The 20,806-nt window shown below is 46.6% G+C and overlaps 1 protein-coding gene across 1 annotated transcript in view; it reads left to right on the forward strand.

Annotated features, from left to right (window-relative positions):
- The window catches only part of LOC110841217 (uncharacterized), a 30,803-nt gene extending 10,594 nt beyond the window's left edge, over nucleotides 1-20,209 (forward strand). Inside the window, exons 2-6 of the mRNA XM_022086535.2 lie at nucleotides 2,499-3,901; nucleotides 15,263-15,467; nucleotides 15,950-16,153; nucleotides 17,492-18,657; nucleotides 19,223-20,209. Of these exons, the coding sequence (XP_021942227.2) occupies nucleotides 2,555-3,901; nucleotides 15,263-15,467; nucleotides 15,950-16,153; nucleotides 17,492-18,657; nucleotides 19,223-19,585 (3,285 nt within the window). The 5' untranslated portion in view covers nucleotides 2,499-2,554 and the 3' untranslated portion in view covers nucleotides 19,586-20,209. The remainder of the gene's footprint in view (nucleotides 1-2,498; nucleotides 3,902-15,262; nucleotides 15,468-15,949; nucleotides 16,154-17,491; nucleotides 18,658-19,222) is intronic.
- Nucleotides 20,210-20,806: the final 597 nt, after the last annotated feature.

Below are 20,806 nucleotides of genomic sequence, written 5' to 3' on the forward strand. Positions count from 1 at the left end.
TAGCTTCGGCGATGAAACATGAGCACGTCTGGGTATAACCTCCTCATCATGCGTTCTTTTTATGCATATTGTGCAGTGTACGCGCAGTCCCCAGATTTGAAGGGAAGGGGCGTATTTCAGGTGCTCCCGACTCCGGTAAGATTAGATGTCGGTTTTGTAGAGCTTATGAGTCGGTCACTGAAATTCTGTAAACTTTTCACGGTTCCAGTGTTACTTTGTCAGGCATAGTTCAGATGGACGTGCGTTTGTTTACGGTGCACGTGGCTCGGTTCGACTCCCAACAAGGTTGTTTCACCACGTGGAGGCTGTAAAATGAAATTTATTTCCTTTCTCATCGTGAAATTGTGAAAATAAACAGCCCCCCTTCAACATGGACCCAACATCTCCGGAGTAAACACAGAGTGGAGACAGAGACACGCTGCTGAATCCCAGATCGACCACTCCTCGCTCTCATTCTCAGACCTGAAGAAGGAAGAAACGAAATAAGTAATCCAGAGCAAGTGGCCACTATTTCTGGAACGACAGCTGCCATGCGCATGTCCGTCTGTCAACTGTCTTCTTGCGACCACGTGCTGACCGCACATTCTTCTGATCTGCAGAACGGTCCAGACGCAAAGTGTACCAAGTGCCGATTGATACGAGGGTGAGGCGGGGGCGAGATAAATTATTAGATCAGAATTTAAATGTCGATGCGCCCTCTCATTCGACGTTACGTAGTCTCGCCTACAGAATAAGCGTCGTTAAATAAACTCTGCAACCCAGAAGACAGCCGTCCTTCGAAATATTTGTTGCCCGTCAATGACTCCAGTTTGTGACATAATTGTCAATAAACATAACCTCAATGCAAGAATATTCGTATTTTTTGTTGAAACGCCTTCCAGAAAGGGGACTGCATCACAGGCAGGCGTCGAAGCAAGGAATAGACAAACAGAAAACACTGAATTAAAGCCTCTCATCGGAGAGGTCGTCTTTCTTCTGAGCGCCACGAACAATGAACTGCGGGAGTTCCGCTTGGAAGTAGTCCAGCGGGTCTCTCTGCTGCAGACAATGGAACGCGTCCTTTGTACTCCTCAGCGTTGTCGTGGTGCATGAGCGCGGAATTTGGGTTACGCCGTCGTCGAGTGACTCAACAAGACGTGGAACTTTTCCTCCAGTTTGGGGCTCCTGTAGTTTCGTGCAATTCTCTGGCACGCACGCACGTGTCGTTTATGCACCAAACCAAAAGTCCCTGTCACGAAATGGTATGTTTCAAGGTCACGGAAATACTTCCTGCCTGTTTCCTGCTTTGCTACGTTGCGAGTTCTGAGTTGTTGGTTCTAAGATAATCAGGACGCGGAGTTTCCCCGTGCACGATAAAGCTAATGTTATACACCCTCTACTTTTCGGTCTTGCAATTACATGTTTTCTGCTCGCGTTCCTCGTCTCCCCCATCCCCGACACTCGCCCAATTACAAAGTTCCTCGTCCTGCGTTGTTCGCTAGTAGGCGTGACCCTTGGTTCCTGACCCTGGGAGAAGAACAGAAATTTTGGAAGAGGTGCTCGGGGGGGGGGGTTGTTTTACACAAAGGGAATGAGGGAGAGGGGAGGCAGCTTGGTAACAGAAGCCTGCACAATTGGTAGCAGGGAAGAGATCACTTGGGAGACCTAAATGTAGATGTAATCTTGAAGATTGCAGATGAGTTGACTGGGTTCAGCTGGCTCAGGAGTGGCGGATGCTTGTGAGAATGGTAATGAACCTGAAGTCGCTGGCAGACGGCAACTTCGTACGAAGTCTCGTGGCTTTGCTCTGGTCGACATGCGAGTTTCCTTCAGTCGGGTCCTCCCATTTACGCCTAAGGCCGACAGGTGTTTTTCATTTCTGTCGTTGGTCTCCCCTGTCGCGACGTTCGATTGTCCTCAGGATCGCATTCCTGGATAATTCCGTGGGTTCTCTTTGTTCGAGGAGGACTGTCGTGGTCTAGCATCACTTTCCTTTCAGAACAAGAGACGACGGTGTCACACAACGCCGTGAAACACCCGCCCGCCTTTCCTCCGCGGAGCACTCTTCGGGCGACAGAGCATTTTCTCCTGTTTTCTCTCCCATGCATTGTACTGAAAATAGTAGGAAAAGGCGCTTCGGTGAGCTCGTTCTCAGACGATATGATCTTTACAAGCGTCCTGTAATTACGCGAGATGTCTCTGATTGTAGTAAGAAAACTCGCTCGCCTCTCAGCCCGATTACAATGACATCATATAATAAATAGAGACCAGCTTTCGTTCTGCAGGGCGAAGATGGCTGACTTCTAGGATTTTCAAACTTGCTTCCCACCTTCATTATCGCCCTGACGATGAACGCGGAAAGCACCTCTGAAACATCGATAATCGTCTACCACACTACACGGCGCAGCAACCCAGAAGACAGCCATCTTCAACAGGATCCTAACCCTGAACTGCGGACGCCGATGCATGAAGTCGTTTTCAGTCAGAGCCACCTCGATTCATGGTCCGATTTGTTTCAGGCGACACGAGATTCCCCGATTCGGCGAGTTGTAACAGCGATGCCGCCGACTACGCGATGAAGGCGGAAGTGATCGGGTGGGTTGCCACAGCCGTCGGGACGCCCATAGTCATCGTGACGCTATGTTGGACGCTCGTGATCTTCCATTGCCACCGCCGATACTGGCGGGGCACGGACCTCCTGATGGCCGCCGTCTTGTCGCAAGGCGTCGTGAAGCAGGCAGCGACGTTCGCGTACACCGTCCTGGCACTGCTCCAGACGCTGGATTCGAACGAGGCTTGGTGTTCGGGGATCGTGTGGCTCCTGACGTCCATCCACACCCTGCAAGCAGGAACCCTCGCGACTCTCGTGTTCTCGCGGCTCCTGGCTCTCCGCTCTCCGGTCAGGTATCGACAGGCCGTGAAGCGCACCCACATCGTCTACCACCTGGTGTCTCTGTCCATCCTGAGCTCTTGCATTGGCGTCGCGGCGGTGCTGGCAGAATCGAAGCGAGACGCAGGCGTGCAGGACGACGTGGCCAATTCCACAGTCGCCACTCATGGCGAGGAAATGCAACACTGCACGTTTCTGCCTCATGAGATGGATCGAAGATACGCGGTACTTTCCGTCACACTCCATTCACTGCTCGACGTTTCGTCAGTAGTTGCCATTATCGTTACACTGTTCAGTTGGTGTTGTCTTTATAGGCGTCAGAAATCCAATATCAGCGTCTCGTCGATGACGGGAGGTCGTGGAAATCATAAGAGGCAGTTGCTGACGTCATCCTCGGACGTTTCGGCCATGTCGGATATGTCTGTGACATCGACACGGAATTGCGGTAGCAGCAAGGGTGGTAATGTTGGCGTGTCTGCAAAATGCACGTCGAGTAATGGTCTCTTCATGCACGGGTTACTGGCGTCTCATTTAAGATACATTGATAGCCGCGACGGCAAACCGCAGCCCCCGAAAGCCACCAGTTTGGACGGCCTTCCAACTGTGTCGTGCAGCAGTGGCGACGGGAACTGTTTCCCACCCAACGCCAACATCGCTCTTGGCACAGAATTTCCCAGTTCGTCCAGCTGCTACGCCGACAGATCCACGGACACCTTGAAGTCCTGCGCTGTCATCTCGAACTACAGCCACACCGCCCCGAAGTCTCTCATCAGGGGTCAGGGCCCGCACTGCGACGAGATCTACGGAAACAGCTCCGGGGCCAGCGGAAGTGGACACGCAGAGGATGGATGCCGCTGGACATCGGAGTCTTCTTACGTCTCGACATCGACATCGTCGACCAACAGCAGAGCTCCGTGCCTCGCGAGGCAGTCCGTCAGAGACGAGGTCGTGACGGGCCTCGAGGAGCTGAGGCTGTCGTCAGTCGTCCCTGTGCTCGTGCTGTGCTACGCGGTCAACCACCTTCCGGTGCTGGTAAGTGAAGTTGTCGAGTTTCCTTCTCTCCGGGCAGTCGGCGGCCCGAAAGGATTTGGAAGCCGCCGAGGTCCCTCCAGGGTTCAAATCTCGGCTCGGTCATCGACCAGGGTTTCCGTGATTCTGCTTAAGTGACGAGTTCCTTTTCGTCGGTCAAGACTAAAGTTTTAATATCAGCTTCCTTCCAACTTGAGAAGGTGAAAATTTGCTCCGGGTGTCTCGTCGGCGTGTACCCACCCAAGTTTCCGGGCTCGACGCCCTTCGGGTAAATGGCAGAAGTTAGTAACAGAAATGTTGGCTCTAGAGCGACAGTTTCGTGTTCCTCGTCGTCTCTGCTGATCCGGAAGAAAGTTCCTCACAACTCGAAAGCTCATTTTTCACGGCCTTCTGAATCTCTGGAGCTCTGCGAGATTTGCCGAGTTTTACTATTCAAGGTCACCATCGGTCTGGGATAATTGAACTACATTCCAGCAAGAAACTAGTCTTGTTAGGATTCTGGGCTTGTGACGTCGTCTTCTAAGTTTAATAATAATCTGTTTTGAAATTTCTCTGGCGTTCTGAACTTTGTAGCGTATGTGCATGATGAAATTATACAGACGTAGTAATTACGTTTTATTTCATGAGATACATGTAACAGACCCAATATTTTCATACACGCCTGAAACTGTTTCTGTTTTTCAAGGATATTTTTGTACGGAGAAATTGTAAAGTCTTGGGGGGGGGGGGGGGGGAGCTGTAGCCCAAAAATCGATCCTGGGTCGTTCTCAGTACTCGGTGTGAACACGAATCACGTTCCTCTCTCGTTACTTTGAACACACAACTGCGTACTCACTCAACATTGGGCATGGAGTTCAAGTTCTGCTACTTTCTTGTAGCTATTTGGCGTTCTCACACCAGTGACGTTCATTTGTTAATGGAAACCAAGTAAATAAATTCTTCAAATCTTGATAACGTCGGAAACTTGGATTAGCCCTCGGTCCGATCCGCTGAATCATTTAGAACGAGTCCTTAATCACGTGATCAGGGAGGGAATTGGCTGGCCAGTGCGAGGAGGACGAAATCGATTTAAATATTTCCACGCTAGAAAATAACACGTCTGCAAACACGAGGCAGTAAATATTATCCCATAAGGAGCGAAACCCCTCAACAGCATTGGCGAGGCGAAATCGATTTAAAAATTATATCACCAACTGGCACTTGTCCGCGCAGAACTTATTATGCAGACAGACGCTTAAGAGCAAGGCGAAACAGTCACAAAAGGACATTTAATGAGGCAAGAGTGTTGCTGTTGCAAAATTATGAACTGTTTGTGGCCTAACAAACGACTCCTCTGCAGCAACTCTGTTAAAAATCTCCTTTCTGTTTGGCGTTTGGTCCACTCTTACGACAGTTTTCAACTCCGTAATTCCGCGTTCCTAGAGCGAGTGCCGCGCGGTCCCTGGAATGATATTTGAAACTGCACAACGCGTTTCAGCTGGCTTGTTCTGTGCTAACTGCGGCAAACGCATTGAATTGAAGTGGTTTCGTCCTGAAATTAGGTGCCAGTTTCAGAGCTAAGAAAGGGAGCCGGTCACAGCTGCTACAGGCGCGTACAGAGAACGTCATTACGTTCTTCATACGCGACTGGCCGGCCATTGCACTGTTCAGCGTCGCTGGGCTTGGTTCCGTCTGTAAAAAGACAGTGCGTGGCGGAACATCCAGAGGCCTTCCAAGATGAAACTGTCGTGCAAAAGCTTCGTCAGGAAATTGGGTTTTTCTTCGAGGACGAGAGCCTGCTTTTCTGTTTCTGTGCAACGAAGAAACTTCTTGCGACTCTTCATAAATCATGTGCCGCTCCGACAGCCTTCTTCTTCGCCCTCCTCATCGGCGGTGGTTCTCCGGGTGGCGTTGAGACAGAAACTGCCTTCCTTTTTCCAACGCCCATTCCTCCGTTCATTGCCAGATTTCATTTCTTCCATAATTCGAACCGAATGCCTTCCTCGTTCGGGCTGAATTGAACCGGACAACAGAGAAGAACTCCTCGTAACCACGTGACCCGACGCCCCCGTCTCTGGTACAGTAGCACGGACGAATCTGCGCGTTCCACGTGCGTTAAAATTTTAACGCGATGGGTGAGGGGAAGCACGCACTGTCCGTTTTGAAAAAAATATTTCCCAGCGGCAGTCTCAGTTCGTAAAGGCCAAAATGCATTTCGTTAACACACTATAAGCCAGGAAGCTGTGACTTAAGCGAACTGCACAACACCTCCTACAGACGGATGCAAGGATCAGTTTCTGGCTGGCACGGATGCCGGAAGATTGTTACCGGAACTCCACGGAACAGAGTCCTTCTCGAGGGGTTGCCAGTGCGTTCAGGCACTGGAGAATTTTCCCGGATCTTGTGGTGTACACGGCAAGGCTCGCAAGGGGCCGCCACGGCCCGTATGCTTCTCTCTTCTCCTCAGGATCTCCCACACGCGCGCTACATGTCTGGCCCATTTCATCCTCGATTTCATTATGCATTTTCGCCAGCCACGTTTTACCTTACTCCTTTTACATCCGGAATCCTAATTCGACAGACCAAGTTTCACACCCATACAAAACAAGAGGCAGTTTTGTAGTTGGATCTGTTCGTTTTCAGACAAGAGACGGCATCTCTGCTGATTCGAAAGTAATGAGGACTTACTGATGATGGAAGTGATTTAGAAAGAAGAAACAGTTTTCCCGAGTTAATAACCGTTTGAAATTGGCCTTCTGCAGTCGGTCGACGGCGTTGCGGTTGGCAGTTCTTTATAATCGCCATACCAGTTGCAATTTCGTAGCTTTTAATTGCTCGAGACAGAGAACGTTTCTTCGTTGACAGGAACGAACGAACGGATGGAAAGTGTGCAGGAGGCAATTAGAGAACTTCTCGCGATGTGTCTGCTGTGCGCTGGCCAAGGCAGAGAAGCACGAGAAATTGTAAAACCACGCAGTGACCGGCGTGTCGTGAGCGACTGCTGTCTTGCGGCAGACTCAGGGCTGTTATTACGAAGTCCCATTATAGTGTATATTAGACGCATACCGAATGCACGGACCCCGGAGGACGAATCTGCGTCACGAGTTCTTTGCACTGTCTGCAAAAAGAGGGCGAAGAGGTGATGCTACTCCTCACGGAAGCCTTCGGCCTTGTGTCTCTTTAGATGTTTCTCATCTCCGGAACTCCTTTACGGATTTCGATGAAATTTGGTAACATTTTTGGGTCATATTCAATTTTGTTTTTCCGAAAAACGACGGCACGCTCCGAACCACAGAGCTAATTAACGCGTGCAATTATTTAACGACGTTTCTGACTACTGAAGTATTTTAAATGTGTTTCTTTCGGAGTGCGCCTTTGCATTCCCGTCTGAGCTCAGGTAGTGACTGAAAGACGTGTTAAATGTCGTGTGTGTTCGTAATGTTCGCGCGCTACTTTGCAGTCTTGCACGTACGTATTTCAGGCTGCCTGACAAAGAAGGCGCACGTATTTTTCTGGGTCTGCACATTTGGTGCCTCCTGACCTCGTTGCCACGAACCAGGCACTAAAACCCATTTAAATGAGCGCGGACAGAATTGTAAATTACGGTCCAACGTGAAAGTAGCAGCTGTGGAAAAATTACGACTTCCTTTCACTTCTTCTGTCCACCAGGAAGCGCTTCCTTACAGGTCCCTGCCTCTCGAAGAAGAAATTCGTACTCCCACATAGAAACGTAAAACCGAGTTCCCTACCCATCAAATAGTCGACTGGCAAAACTAATCCATGGTGCGTGGGATTGTCACATGAGCTTTGTTTTTTTTTAAAAAAAGTAAACGTGTCTATGAAAATGGGGGGGGGGGAAGTGTTTTTTAAACATGCCTCAAGAAGATATTTGACGAAGGAAAGGGAAATGAAACATTAAAAATCGGAAAAGCTAAACCAAGTCCAAATTCTTTGTGCGCAGTGAACACGAGAATTTTTATGGCGAATCGATTGTCCATTGCGGACTCACGTAATAAAAAAAAACAAATCGATCGGTCAGTTCTGTACACCACGCGCCGACAACGCGATTACTGCGTTATTAAAACACACGTTGGAGGTTATTAGTCGTAAAATACGCTCTCACGCAGACGTGCGAGCGTTAGAAGAGGTCGGCCACCCGCAGTGACCACTAGGACGGACGGACGAGAGTTTTTTCGTGCTGGAGTAGAGATCGTAACACGCGTGTCGCAATTGATACAGATTTCTCTTGGATGTTAAAACGAATGACAAATAGTTCGTGGACTTTTCCTCTCTTATTTCGGAGGACACCCTTGAAGTGTCTTCTTTGCAAGTTACGAATCGATATCAGACGCGAAGACAGAAGAAGATGCTCGATGAAAGTGGGCGTGTCAGCACGCGGTCCGGGGCTTTGAGGCCTTCTCACTTGAAACGAAGGTAATTTGCATTTGTCCTTCCGTGACCTATCATTTGCGGAGTTCTTGAAGGATGCGTCAGACGAAATTTTGTAATAACACGGGAGCCGCACGTACTCTCGGATCCCATCGGCCGCTTAAGTAAACTTACGTATTTACCTCGCTAAGTGCACACGACACGAACATCTTATGCAGAATCCTTTGCTGTGCCCGTCTGTCCGTCTTCGGACGAAGCAACTTAGCAACTACGGACACCCCGGTCAAGGTTCAAAGGTCAGCTAACGCTCATACGCCACGACTGTTCTCTTTGCGAACGTTTCCTAACTTGTTCCCACTGGAATGTCCAAGGAGTTTGGCAAACTGTTGCAAGGGTGATGACGTCGGTTGTGGAGTTCGTGCTTCCGAGGGCTCGGTGTGGGATCACGGAAGACATACTGAAACGTCTGTTTTCTGACGATGCCTGTCAGCTGGGTTGTAGCGCCGTGTAATCTGATAGACGTTTACCGACGTTTCAGAGGTCCTTGCCGCCTCAGTCATCAGGGCGATGACTCATTGTCCCGACGTCCTCAAACTTCCAGCAGACTACACGGCCATCTTCGGACTCGCCGCCCTGAGGACCTGAAACGCAACCATCACAACGGAGCAAAATGTTCGCGGTTCGCTCTTCTTATGTCAGCGGCGCATTTCGGTTGCGGCTACATTCATTAAACCACGCCAAACCACACACTTGGGCCTGTAGTTGACGATTGGCCACGGGCAGGCTGAACTCCATGGCAAATGACGTCCGATTCCGCGTTTATGTTGAGACGCGAAAAGTACGTAATCGACTTGTCAGCACATTCAATTAATCGGCCAGCGGGACTTAACAGCAACTTGCAAGAGTTTGTCACCGCTCGTTTGCGAAATCTGAGGCCTCGGTGAACAGAGGCAGAGAAACGTCGGCATGCTGCAACCTAGAGGACAGCCATCTTGTAATTCCATAGTTCACCGTTGTCAATAGCCACGAAGCTGTGAGAGAATTGCCCTTGAGCGTTTCAGAACACCTTTCATTTGTACTAGGAAGATCTATTTCCCCGGAAACAAATGCGGAACATCCCTCAACTTTCTTCAGGGAAGGAAATGACTTTGTTTGTCTGACGTTCCTCTTCAAAAGCGCACTGCAATATGGACGGACTGTGTCGAGCAAAAAGTTAATTACAACTTTCAGTGAAAAGGAAACGTTTTTACAATTCGAGGAAAGAATTTTAATTAAACGGACAGAACAGATAGAAAAAGTTGACGGTAAATGCGTCTGAAGATGAAATAGAAAGTGCATCCGACTCCATAGAGAAACTGACGAGGTAAGGAAATCCTCCACTCCCCCCATACGCCTGCGCGTTGTGCTGCTTAGTTAAGCAATATTTGGGCCTCGGAGGAGTCTGGAGAACATTTCGTGCTCTTTGCTGGACATCAAGGAGGAAGTGATGGGACGGGCATGTAGCGTGCATGATCAGAATGAATGGTGATATCTTAAGTGAGCACTTTGTGGCCTTTTGCTGATTGAAAACGGCTCTGATGTACGTTTTCCTCACACAAAGCCCCAATCACCTGCCTCTGAATTGGCCACTTACACAGTTTTCTCTACCTGCGACGTAGTTCGTTTTTGTTTTCAAAGTGGATGCGTGCCGGGCGAGGCTGGCGTCCAGGGGTGTGGAGGGAACATGGGGGTCCCCCCCCCCCCGGCCCCAGAATAATCACGCTGTTTCATAAACATGACTCACATTTCTTCTGCGAAGAACGAAAATGTCAATGCCATAGTTCGCTCGGTTGTAAAACAACTACCAGCAGATTCAGCCGTGCAGCCGGGACAAAGCACAGACGCGCCGTCGACAGGACGAGTAGGAATGCCCCGTCTTTTATGGAACTCGAGGCTTCATTACCGCGCACAAAAAATCCTGCCACCGGAGCCCATCAAAATTTTGACAAGACCTTGGAAGATAAATTAAAGTTATTTTCAATAAGCCGCATCTAGAAAGGCCTTCCGCTTTTAACACCGGATCGTGCTATTCCCCAAGTAATCCGGGACGAAGTCTTACAGAAAGCATTCGCCGAGTTGATCGAGATATATCGATAGTCGTCACTGGCAGGAAAATCGCTTGAAGTGGAGGGCCCGCGTTCCAGGTCTGACCTTGCTACTGCAAACAGCACTGGGAGTTGCCCCCTGCCACCTGTGGTCGAGGCCAGCTCTTACGTGGCTGCACACATCTGCTCCAGCGCAGGAATGCGCTCTCTGCCCGTCACCTGCAAATGATTGCTTACTCCCCGGCCTCATTTTAGTCCTGTTACGGTGTCATCGGCCATCTTTAAACACCGCATCTCGTTAGCGACCGAGTCCACCAAAATCCACGGAGTTTCTCAGAAGCGTAATCTGTGATCCGCCGCCTTGCCTCATTAACATAACCTAAAGTTCATTCGTTGGAATTCCTAGTTTTGTTTCCGAGATTTGACAGAATTCATCTTAATACCGAAATTTCGCTGTTTTCATTGAAGCTAGCCGTAAAAGCTTGGAGAACGAGCAAATCACTTTAAATATGCGACTAGGCTTTAAAAAAATCTTTATCCAATGTCCGCAGTTTGTCATTTCAGGCCAGAGGGCCTGAGTAAAATTACGTGCTCTCATTTTTCTCATGAATAACCACTATTTGTATCGATAAAGACTAGAGAAAGTGTAATTCTGTCATGACCGAAAATATATTAGGGACAGACGACCTAAACAGAGTGAAAGTTGCATCATTTTGTAATAAATTATAATATATATGTGAAATTAAAAAATTTAACTTTTTCCAGCATTTTCATGTCAACATAGCGACTGCCGAAGGGGAAATTCTCTGTGCTGTTACGTACGTGCACGCACGTACACACATAAACCTAGTGTGTCATTTACCCCGAAGTTGGCAGCCCTTGTCTTCCAAACCATAAACTAAAAAGTACAAGGAACACTGACGAAGCAATTGGCGTTAAATGTGACTCACCTACGAAGTCTTCACTGGATACGCGTTGCAGTAAACTGATCACACGTGTTAACGCTGAAAAATGTTGATTCACTGCGACTCTATAACCTTAAGACACATTTGCACACGAAGCTTAAAACAGCGGCCGGTCAACTCGCCATTTTTCACCGAAGTTGAGTACCAATATGACGAGCGAAACAGCGCAAGATTTAGTTAATCAGTGAATACATTTGTCACTGTCAGTGACAGTGGCGTGTCCCATATTCTGGTGATCGATAATCTTAATTTCCGGAGACCGAGAACGTTCTCTCGCATTTTCTCCTGGCGCGTCTGCAGAGATACGAGAGAACTACGTATCGGCCTTGCAGCTCTAAGCTAGTAAGTAGTCAGTGACGATTTCTACGACTTTTGAAACAAAGATTTTTAAACTGCAAGACTGCACTGAACGCGTTTGCGAAACGCGAGAGCGAGCTAATGCATTTTCGAAAGTGTATTAATATTCTTTTTGTGATAAAATTATTTATATGAAGTTTAAAATTTGTTATATGTTGCTGTAGAATTCAGACGTCGGAAGAACTCAGTATATCCTACAGGAATCCAGAGTTTTGGTACATTTGGAAGACGAAGAGGCCGGAGACTGTCCAGCGGATGCTGAGAGGTTTATTTGGGGGATGGGGTGCTTGGAACTTTCTGCCCCCCCCCCCCTGGTAATAAAATGACCAGTCGCCACGTCGTCAGGAGGAACTACGGTACTGAAGCACCGAGGAAAATGACCACAAGACGAAATTCTTGCGTCAGACGTCAGTGCGGGGACAGGCCTTTGGTGTGGTCGTTGTGAAACTGCTTCCAGTAGAGGTTATCGTAAACTTTTACTTTTTACAGTTTCTAAACACACGAATTCGTATTAGGCCAGGATGTTGGTGGATTTTTGCTTGCCGATACACGGCTTTTTACTGTTATCTCCAGAAGGTGTTTGTTTCCACAGCTAAGCGAGCCGTGACGTTACGTCTCCACGATCGGTCAGCTGTGAAAGTAGACACGCGATGAATGTGTGTGCGTTCTCAGCTGTTTGCATCGACTTGAAAGCTTTTCCAGGTGCGTCTTGAACCTTCTGTGCAGAATTGTAATCCAGAAGGTCGTTACTAATGAATCAAAAGGAACACGGAAGCGAGACAAACTCGTTCTCTGGCCCCTGAACACACTCGCAGGTATTTTTACCTAAGATCCTATTATTTTAAAATATCTCGGTAAAGTTTCTTGGACAATTGTTTGTACATGCTAAAATATTTGTGTAAAGTCGTCTTAAAACAACCCATAGTTTTGATTTTCAGGCTCCTGTGACTAGGCAACCCGCATGAACAGCGGTCATATTACGGACACCGGAAACCGACGTACGTAATTATTGGAAAACGTTGCAGCACTAGAAAAAATGACCTTGGATAACATTATCGTCACCTTTGGAGTTCGTGGTCTCAAAGGGCACACCTTTCCAGTTTAATTTTATCAGTTTTAATTAAATATTTTAGAATTTACAAATAACCGTTGGAAAAGTAGTCACGAGATGTCTCTGATGGCGTGGAAAGTATTTTTATGGATCTCTGAAGAACAGAACGTCTTGTGTGTGTGAATTGTATTTTGCGATTTACGTGGCAGGCAAAGGACCGACATCTTGAAGCCCAAAGTTTTATCCTGACGAGAAACCAGTGGCGTGTGTGTGTGTGGAACAACGCAACGTCGTTCCGACCCACCCAGCGTCGTCAGGACATCCACAAATGAGGAATTTAGAGGCGTAAGGGTAACTGAGAGGGACGGAAGTTTTTATGAAACGTGCGGGATTTCTTTCCTAGAATTCGCAGCGTTTTCTCGCCACTCTTCCTCAACTTTCAAAACGTAAAATTAGGAAGCGAAATGCCAACTTGGAAGCCTCCGCCGGCCGCCCTCCTGGAGAATCTGCACTTAAAAGAGTTGCTTTACGTTTGTGGAGGGGTAATGCATCCAGAAATTGAAGGAATCGCAGGTTTTTCTGAAGACTTTGTCGTAATTACTCGCCGAGTCATTTGAAGATTGTAACAGCCTTCGTGTTTGTTCCATTTGACGCAGCTTCGTGTATTCAGACTCGGGGATGAGCTGGACTGAGCGGGGAGCTAGCTAGTACTGCGCGTTGTCCGAAAGCCCTTAACTCTGCGGCAACTTTGCTGTCAGTAGTGTTGAGCGGGTAGTCTACGCAGCGGCGAATAAAAGGCCTTACCAGCGGCAATTTCTGAACTGGGTGGTCCGGGGTTCGGTGCTCGGCCCGGAAACCGGCCATTGCGACTGATGGTTGCACTTGTGTAAAACTAGGTGCGTATTTCGCGATGTCCAGATGTTGCCTGTCTGTTCCGAATTAGAGCAGGCGAGTTGGTTCGTGTGTGATTCATGAACTGACCGCGTCCTCGAGGACGAAGATGGTTCTCGAAACGTCGGTGGCCGTTCCTTCGTCCAGCCACCTGACACGGCTAGTAGCCCGAGAAGAATTCATTATGACGATGATGATGGAAGTACGTTTGCTGAAATTGGCCGAACACACCGACAGGGAGGCGTTGGATGTCCGGTGTGTCTAGCGAAAGGAAGTGAAGTTTTAAGCGAAAAGTTATGAATATGTGTCGATACTGTCGGAGCTTCGTAAATGCACCAACACGAAGGAAGCCGGCGTCTGCGTTGACCTTGGGAGAAATGACCGCCTGGATCTTGGCAAGACAAGGGGGCGGGGCTGATTGACCCGGAACCTAAAAGTCGTCCCCCCTGGGGGCAGAAGCACTCATCATGTGCGGTAGCTGACGTTCGTGTACCCAGGATTCCACCACGTCACGACGTTGCTAGTGAACTGCTGATTACATTGGAATGGACGTCTCTTAATTTAGCCCTCTGAGAACGTCGACGTTGAGCGACAATTAGGTGGGATGAGCGCTCAGCAGATATCCTTGTGTACCTCAACGCCCTCCCCTCATCTATCGTCACTCTCTCTTTAAGCTCTGCCGGAGCGAAGTTTATGGACTCTTGATTGTTTTTACCGAAACTTCGTCACTGCTCGCGCAACGCTTGTGCAGAGAAAAATATTTCATGTGTGTGTGGGGGGGTTTCTGATGAGATTGGATGTTTCATTGACGCTCTCCCACTTGTCATTTCATAAATTCTTCTCATTGTCACTTACCACCATCATCCTCTCAACACGTGGCATCAGTACAGTCCGCGATTGTAATCTTGAGATTTGCAAGGAATGCAGGAAGTCCGAAGCGTTAAAATCTTTCCTCCTTCACCCCGCAAGTCTCAAGATTACAGTCGCGGACTATAGTTGATGTAACTGCAAATGGGAAGTTGTTTTTAATTGCAATAAAGTTCTTTATTTTAATGTAACCCTGACGTATGCATCATCTCGCTTATTCAAATGCAATCACGACGACGGTGAGATGAAGATAAAGATTGTTGACACTTGCATATTGGCATTTGACAGTTATGATATCAAAATCATCATTGGTATGAAGACTGTACGTAGATGAATAATATAAAATACTAACAACTATTTAAATGTGTACAAAAATGTATTTGGCCCTTATGTCAAGTAATAGTCCAGAATGCTCAGTATTGGCCAAAATAAATAAAGTCTAAGTCATCTTTCAAGAATAAATGTTTTTGCAGTGTTTCGGCACGCTCTACTCTGCTTGAAGATGGCGGCTGCAGTGTTGCTGGAATGGAACGCGTTGAACGTTCTTCGGGGATATTCCCAAAACCGAAAGATAAACTTTAAAACCTGGTTGCAGTTAATTTTAGGTTTTAATATAGACTTGGCATATGAACGTTTTGTTATCCGGAATAACTTTACACTGGTTTCAAGCGGTCATGACACCTGGAGACGACGAACTAAGCCGTTGGGGGTGCTGGGCCCTTTTCAGAATGTTGCCAACGCGCATTCCGCCACATAAGAACTGTCCTCGTGATGTTCGCAGGGCCTGACTGCTGTGGGGATGTTTGCCCCCTCGATGCTGCCTCAGGTGTGGTCGTTGCCAGCCCTGGTCTTGTGGGCAGGCGTAGCTGAGGAATTCCTCCTGCCTATTCTGCTCTCGTTGTGTGACGGCAACTTCACGGCGTGGGTCGCCAACATTTACACCTGCAGAGACAGGAGAGTGGCGGACTTGGCCAGGCAGCATCAAGGTATGTGAACTTCCTCAAGGCGATCGAGATGCATTACGTAACACGAAGCATCAGATTTCGCTTGTACCAGCAATTGCTGTGAACAGGCTGAGAGTTAAAGTCGCTGACTGCAATTTCACCTGGCAGAGGCCTTCGTCTCCTGTTACTGTATCAAACTGGTTTGTGCTGTATTTTGTTTCTTACAGTTCTCATAGTTCAAGAATGAAACGAAATTTGTTTTGAAGATGCCGTCTATTGTGGGGTCTTCCCAGTGGTCTCTTGAAGAGAGACGACCACTGGGAAGACCGAGGCGTAGGTGGTGCTTTGCCAAGGGTTTCTCGTGACGTTCAGGTTGGACTCACTTGAAAGGAACAAACGTTTGTGACCACTCATTTCGGAGATAAATGGAGTGCAAGTGAATTCCCTCATAAAGTTTCAACTCGAGCAGACAAAAGCCACCCAACAGAAATAGTTTTAGGTCTTTGATGTGCATTTCTTGTTAGGGCTGGACGGAAAGTTCCGAGTGTTTGGCACGCAGTCTCAGCATCAGGCAGAGATTCAGGGCTCCAGTCGACCACAGTCCCAGCATCAGCATCAGCATCAGCACTTGCAGCAGGAACCCGCCAAGTTCCCCATCACAAATGGCTCCCTCTTTACCAGCGTCGATGGTCGACTGCCAATAATTCACAACTACAGGAGGGCCAAAGGTGAGCCAATATCAATTCGTCACTCGTTTTAGTTTGCTCCAGGCCGAACAATAATCAATCAAAGGCGTAATAGTCTCTTCTGCAAGTTCTGAGAGTTTTTGTTTAGCGTTTTGTATTTTTGGGCAGCAAGAACCTTCACGTGCTTGATGAATCACCGAGTATCACTTGTTTTCTCAGCAAAGGAACCATCTCTCTTCAGACTTTTCATGGTTTTACTCAGTCACCACAAGCAAATGCTCAGAATAAATCATAACCTTTTCCTTCCAAATCTCTTCTGCCTTCACTTCAAAGTTCATGCAGAAGAAAGTGTTTACAGCTGGTAAGATGGTTTTCTCACCATATTTCTTGAAAATGTGGGCCTTTAAATCCGGTTCACATCTTGCGAGTGGATAACATTTGATACTAAAGCCTGAAGTGATAAAACATTTGAGCATCTCAAGACGTTGTGATTCCGTAGACCACAAAATAATTCTTGAAGTGAAGAAGGTTGAGTGCGCCTGGGCACTGCAAGGGCTCGGTTGAAGTTTAAACGTTGCAAGTAGCCGCTTGTACATTAGATGATTGTCTTTGTTTGGTTTTCAAGTTCAAAACCAAGAGCTTCTGCGTCTGTTCTGCTGTAGGGACCTTGAACTTTTAACATAAAACTGCGTGATACTGAATCAATCCCACGCACATGCAGACATATTCGTGTGTGTTTACTTATGAAAGGCAGTGTATCGTCTGAATCCCACACACCCAAAGAAACGTGGGGTGAACTTTGCTGCCATTTCTGGTTTCCTTTACGTGCGGAAGCATTTCCCAGCCTTTATCTTGCGCGCTGATGTTCCGTTGGTTCAGACGTAGGTGGAAATTGAAAAGGAGATGATTTGTAACTAAGTTCTTAAAAATGCTTTTAAACGGACCCTTATTGTTTTTAACGATCTCTGTTGATACTGCGTTTGTGATGGCCGTCTGGAAGTACAAATGTTAAGCCCTGATAATGCTCCATCAGGAAAAAATTCAGATGACTGTCTTCAGTTTCTTAGTTTAAAATTTAAAATTTAATACATATTTACTTTGCCTGCTTAATTAAGTGGGATTTTCGTTGTGTCCGTAAGGTAATGCAGTGTTGCCTGTGCTCCATCAGACCATGGAGATGCGTAATAAAATAATTATTCTTTTATAAGTGAGTGGGTGAGTTGAAAATATTGTTTCGTGTCGTTACAGAGGGAACAGATTTTGCCCTCGATACTGAATTAAAGATGGCCATCCGGCGCATTCTCATTGATTTTATACGGATCATGATTTGTAATTTACTGTACTTACGAAGTGGTAGTAATGTGTGTATGCATATTTCAGGTGTGAGAACACGTGGAGCTGTGCCGTCTTACAACATCAACGTGGGTCGGCCAGGAGCTCAGACGCGGAGAAATGAATTACTTCAGACGCTTATCAATTTCAGTTCTGCATCCACAGAAAATCAACATTCAGATATTTTCAAACGACGAATATGTACAAATGATGATATTTGTAAGCTATCACGAAATTTTTCAGAATTTGAAGTGTATTTGCCTACTGAAATGGATTCAGTCGAGAAGAAAGATACAGACCAAGTCGGTAAGAATTCCACACAACAGAGTGGAAGTGGGAATTTGCTGACGGATTTTGGAATCGGAAATTTAAATTCGCACCTTCCGTCATCAGACTGTGAAGACGACTTAAATTCTGAAGATCTTAATGATGATGATGATGATGATGAACCTATCTATGCAACCCTTTCTTCACGCAGCTGCTGCTCCGCCACTACTGCAGCCAATGACGACTTTGAATTCTTTCAGCATGAACAGAAAACTTCCAGATTTGAAGGTGCGGAGAAAGATTTTACACGCGAACCGCAGTCTGAGGAGGGAAACCGTGGCCAGTCTTTGCTTTCCGGGCACCAAAGAGAGACGCTTGGACATGAGGACAACGCGCGCCAGTCTTATGGGCGTGCAGACGAAAACAGCGAAGTTCTGAAGCTCGTGCTGCCATTGATACAGTCCTACCAAAATAGCAACAACACAACACGCAGTGGAGAAAATCGACCGCGCTGTCAGAACGCAAGTGACATTTTAAAAGCTGTTATACAAAATGAACTGGGCAATAACAAATGTGACGTCTTTTTGAAAAACAGCGGCGATGGCACGAGCGAGTCCAAGAGGAAAATTTCTAATTCTTGCAATCATCAGACTGAGTCGAATTTCGAGTCCACGTGTGTGCAGGATTTGGAGAGTGAGGATAAGAAAGGAGCTGCTCCCCTTGGAAGCAGGCATGAACATCTGAACTCGAGGATACCACATGTCGGCAAAGTGACCAGGAAACAGAGGGCCGAGAAGGGAAATATTCTGCCAGGGTCACTGTCTCTGAACAATCTGGACCAACTGCTGTTAGAAGAGGACGACGAAGACTTGGTTGCCCGTAGCGGAGTGAGTCCTCAGGAAAAGACGAGAAACGAATCTCGGACCGATTCTTCTGACGAACGAGAGGTACGACTCGTTGCGTCGCTTTAGCAATAGAATTGTCACTTAGTGAGCGGTGGCCGGAATGGTCTGAGGGGAAGTCGATTGTTCTGTTGTGTCTAAAATAAATTATGGCAAGTGTAAGCTTTTATTAGGTGAAGAACGAGCTTTCAAATTTTCTTCAGTCTCAACTTATAACAGTTCATTAAGACCGATTCATCTTCGGCTTCTGGCTCAGGTTACATTAATAAAGTTTATACGCTGTTTGATAAACTGCGTCTCCATCTGCGCTAGATTTGTCGTTGTCGTGAGCCACGTAGGGTCTTCCGTCTCGCTGGCAACGGAGCATATGGAGTGGTATTCTAAAGTGGAGTACTGGAATACGATGTTTTTTAAAGATGGCTGTCTTCTGTGTTGTTGCGCCGTGTAGTCTTTTTTTATTCAGTTAGCTCCAAAAGTTTCTATATACACGATTAAAAATTAATCTATGTATATTATAAAATGTTAGATATAAATATTTATTATATTACGAAAATGAGAATGGAAATTGTGGTTAGTGCGTGAACTAAGATGTGATGCTGTTTAATTTCAGGTGGTTTTAGAACTTCCGTTGAAGAGCGAATCTGTGCTAAGTTTGTATCAGCTTCATCTGGACAGGGAACCGCCTGTCATCACCGCTAGTTACAAAGAAGCTGTAACTAGACCGTTCTGTAAGCAGATCCGAGGAAACGACGGCGTCTCGGCACGACCGACGCCTCTTCTGCGCCGTTCCGGTCACCAGATACCTCCCGCAAGAAGACTCTGCAGGCAGAAACTTCCTGCGCCGGTTCTGTCTTTCGAATCGCTTACGACGGCCCTGAGTTGTGCCGCGGTGTCGTACTTGGACAACGGAGATCTGTGCAGACACGGGAGCGTTCCAGACTTAAAGAGAGTCTTTGTGTCCGACTACATATGAATGGTTTGGAGAGTAAAGCTGACGAAACTGGTCTGGAGTCCCAGGATTGGGCGTGCAGATGTTAGAGTTAAAGACAAACAACGCGTGATTAGATCTTTTGTTGTTTATGAAATGCCAGCGGCTGATTGCATTTGGTCTCCAGTATCCATTTTCACTGCAAGTATTACGCAAGAAGTAATCACTTTTTCTGACCCCCCCCCCCCCCCCCCCCCCAGCAAAGTAACTACAAGGAAAAGTAAGTTCGTCGCGTCACAGAGTCGTGTGGGACTCTCTGAAACTTTCATCAGGCATAAGAAAAGTGCAACTTGTACTAATATGTGTTATGTATAAAAATGTATGAAGGAGCATTTTAAAATCACAGAAATTTTTAAAATACCACATTATTTTATGGTACTTACTGCATTACGTTTCTGAATAATGGAATTGTAATAATGAGGAGCATTTATATTACTTACTTCCTAAATTTTAAGTGCAATGTTTACTGTAGTAAAAAAAGATTCTCAAAATGAAGACCGAAGGAAAGTGATTTCTTTACATTACGCATTACAATTGTAAATATGTTTTGGTGACGAAATGTCGTAGGCGTTTGTTGATCAGCTGGCAATAAAAAGTCGTGGCTTCTGAGTTGACGGACATTTGAATCAGTTCGCCCTTTTTTTAATAAGAGGATTTGTAAGTGGGCGAAAGTCAATGGAAAAATATTATTTTGACAAGGTATGAAGATGGCGGTCTTCTGGGTCGAAGTTTACTAAAATTTCAGAGGTCCTTGCTGCCTCCATCATCAGGACAATAAGTGAGCCGCACGTGTGGAGACTGGAAGAACCTTGGCCTAACCAGTGGACACCTGAGTCGTGGTATCAGAAGCTGCTTCCGTGAAAGTACGGCCGACACACCATTTATTAAAAGTTTTAAACTACTTTTTCTGAACTGTCTATGTATTCATACTCAAATTTATGCTCTTGGTAAAAAATACGAGTCGATTTTATTCTATTGCTTACAATTTCAAAATAATAATCATATATGTATTTTAGAGTATGTGTAACATTTAAACTTCCACCTTGTTTCGTCTGTACGCGTACAAGGTCACAGTTCGAATTACGTTTGTTAATTTTATGTTCTGATGGGTCATTACACTCCATAAATACAATTTTGTCCTCAGATAATTAAAAAACACATGGAATATGTTTAGAAAATTGCATTTCGAACTTATTTTCTGGAAGC

Source organism: Zootermopsis nevadensis, unplaced genomic scaffold (genome assembly GCF_977971745.1).
Source record: "Zootermopsis nevadensis isolate Lab colony 2312 unplaced genomic scaffold, Znev_1.0 Znev_ptg000019l, whole genome shotgun sequence".
Classification (NCBI taxonomy): Eukaryota; Metazoa; Arthropoda; class Insecta; order Blattodea; family Termopsidae; genus Zootermopsis; species Zootermopsis nevadensis.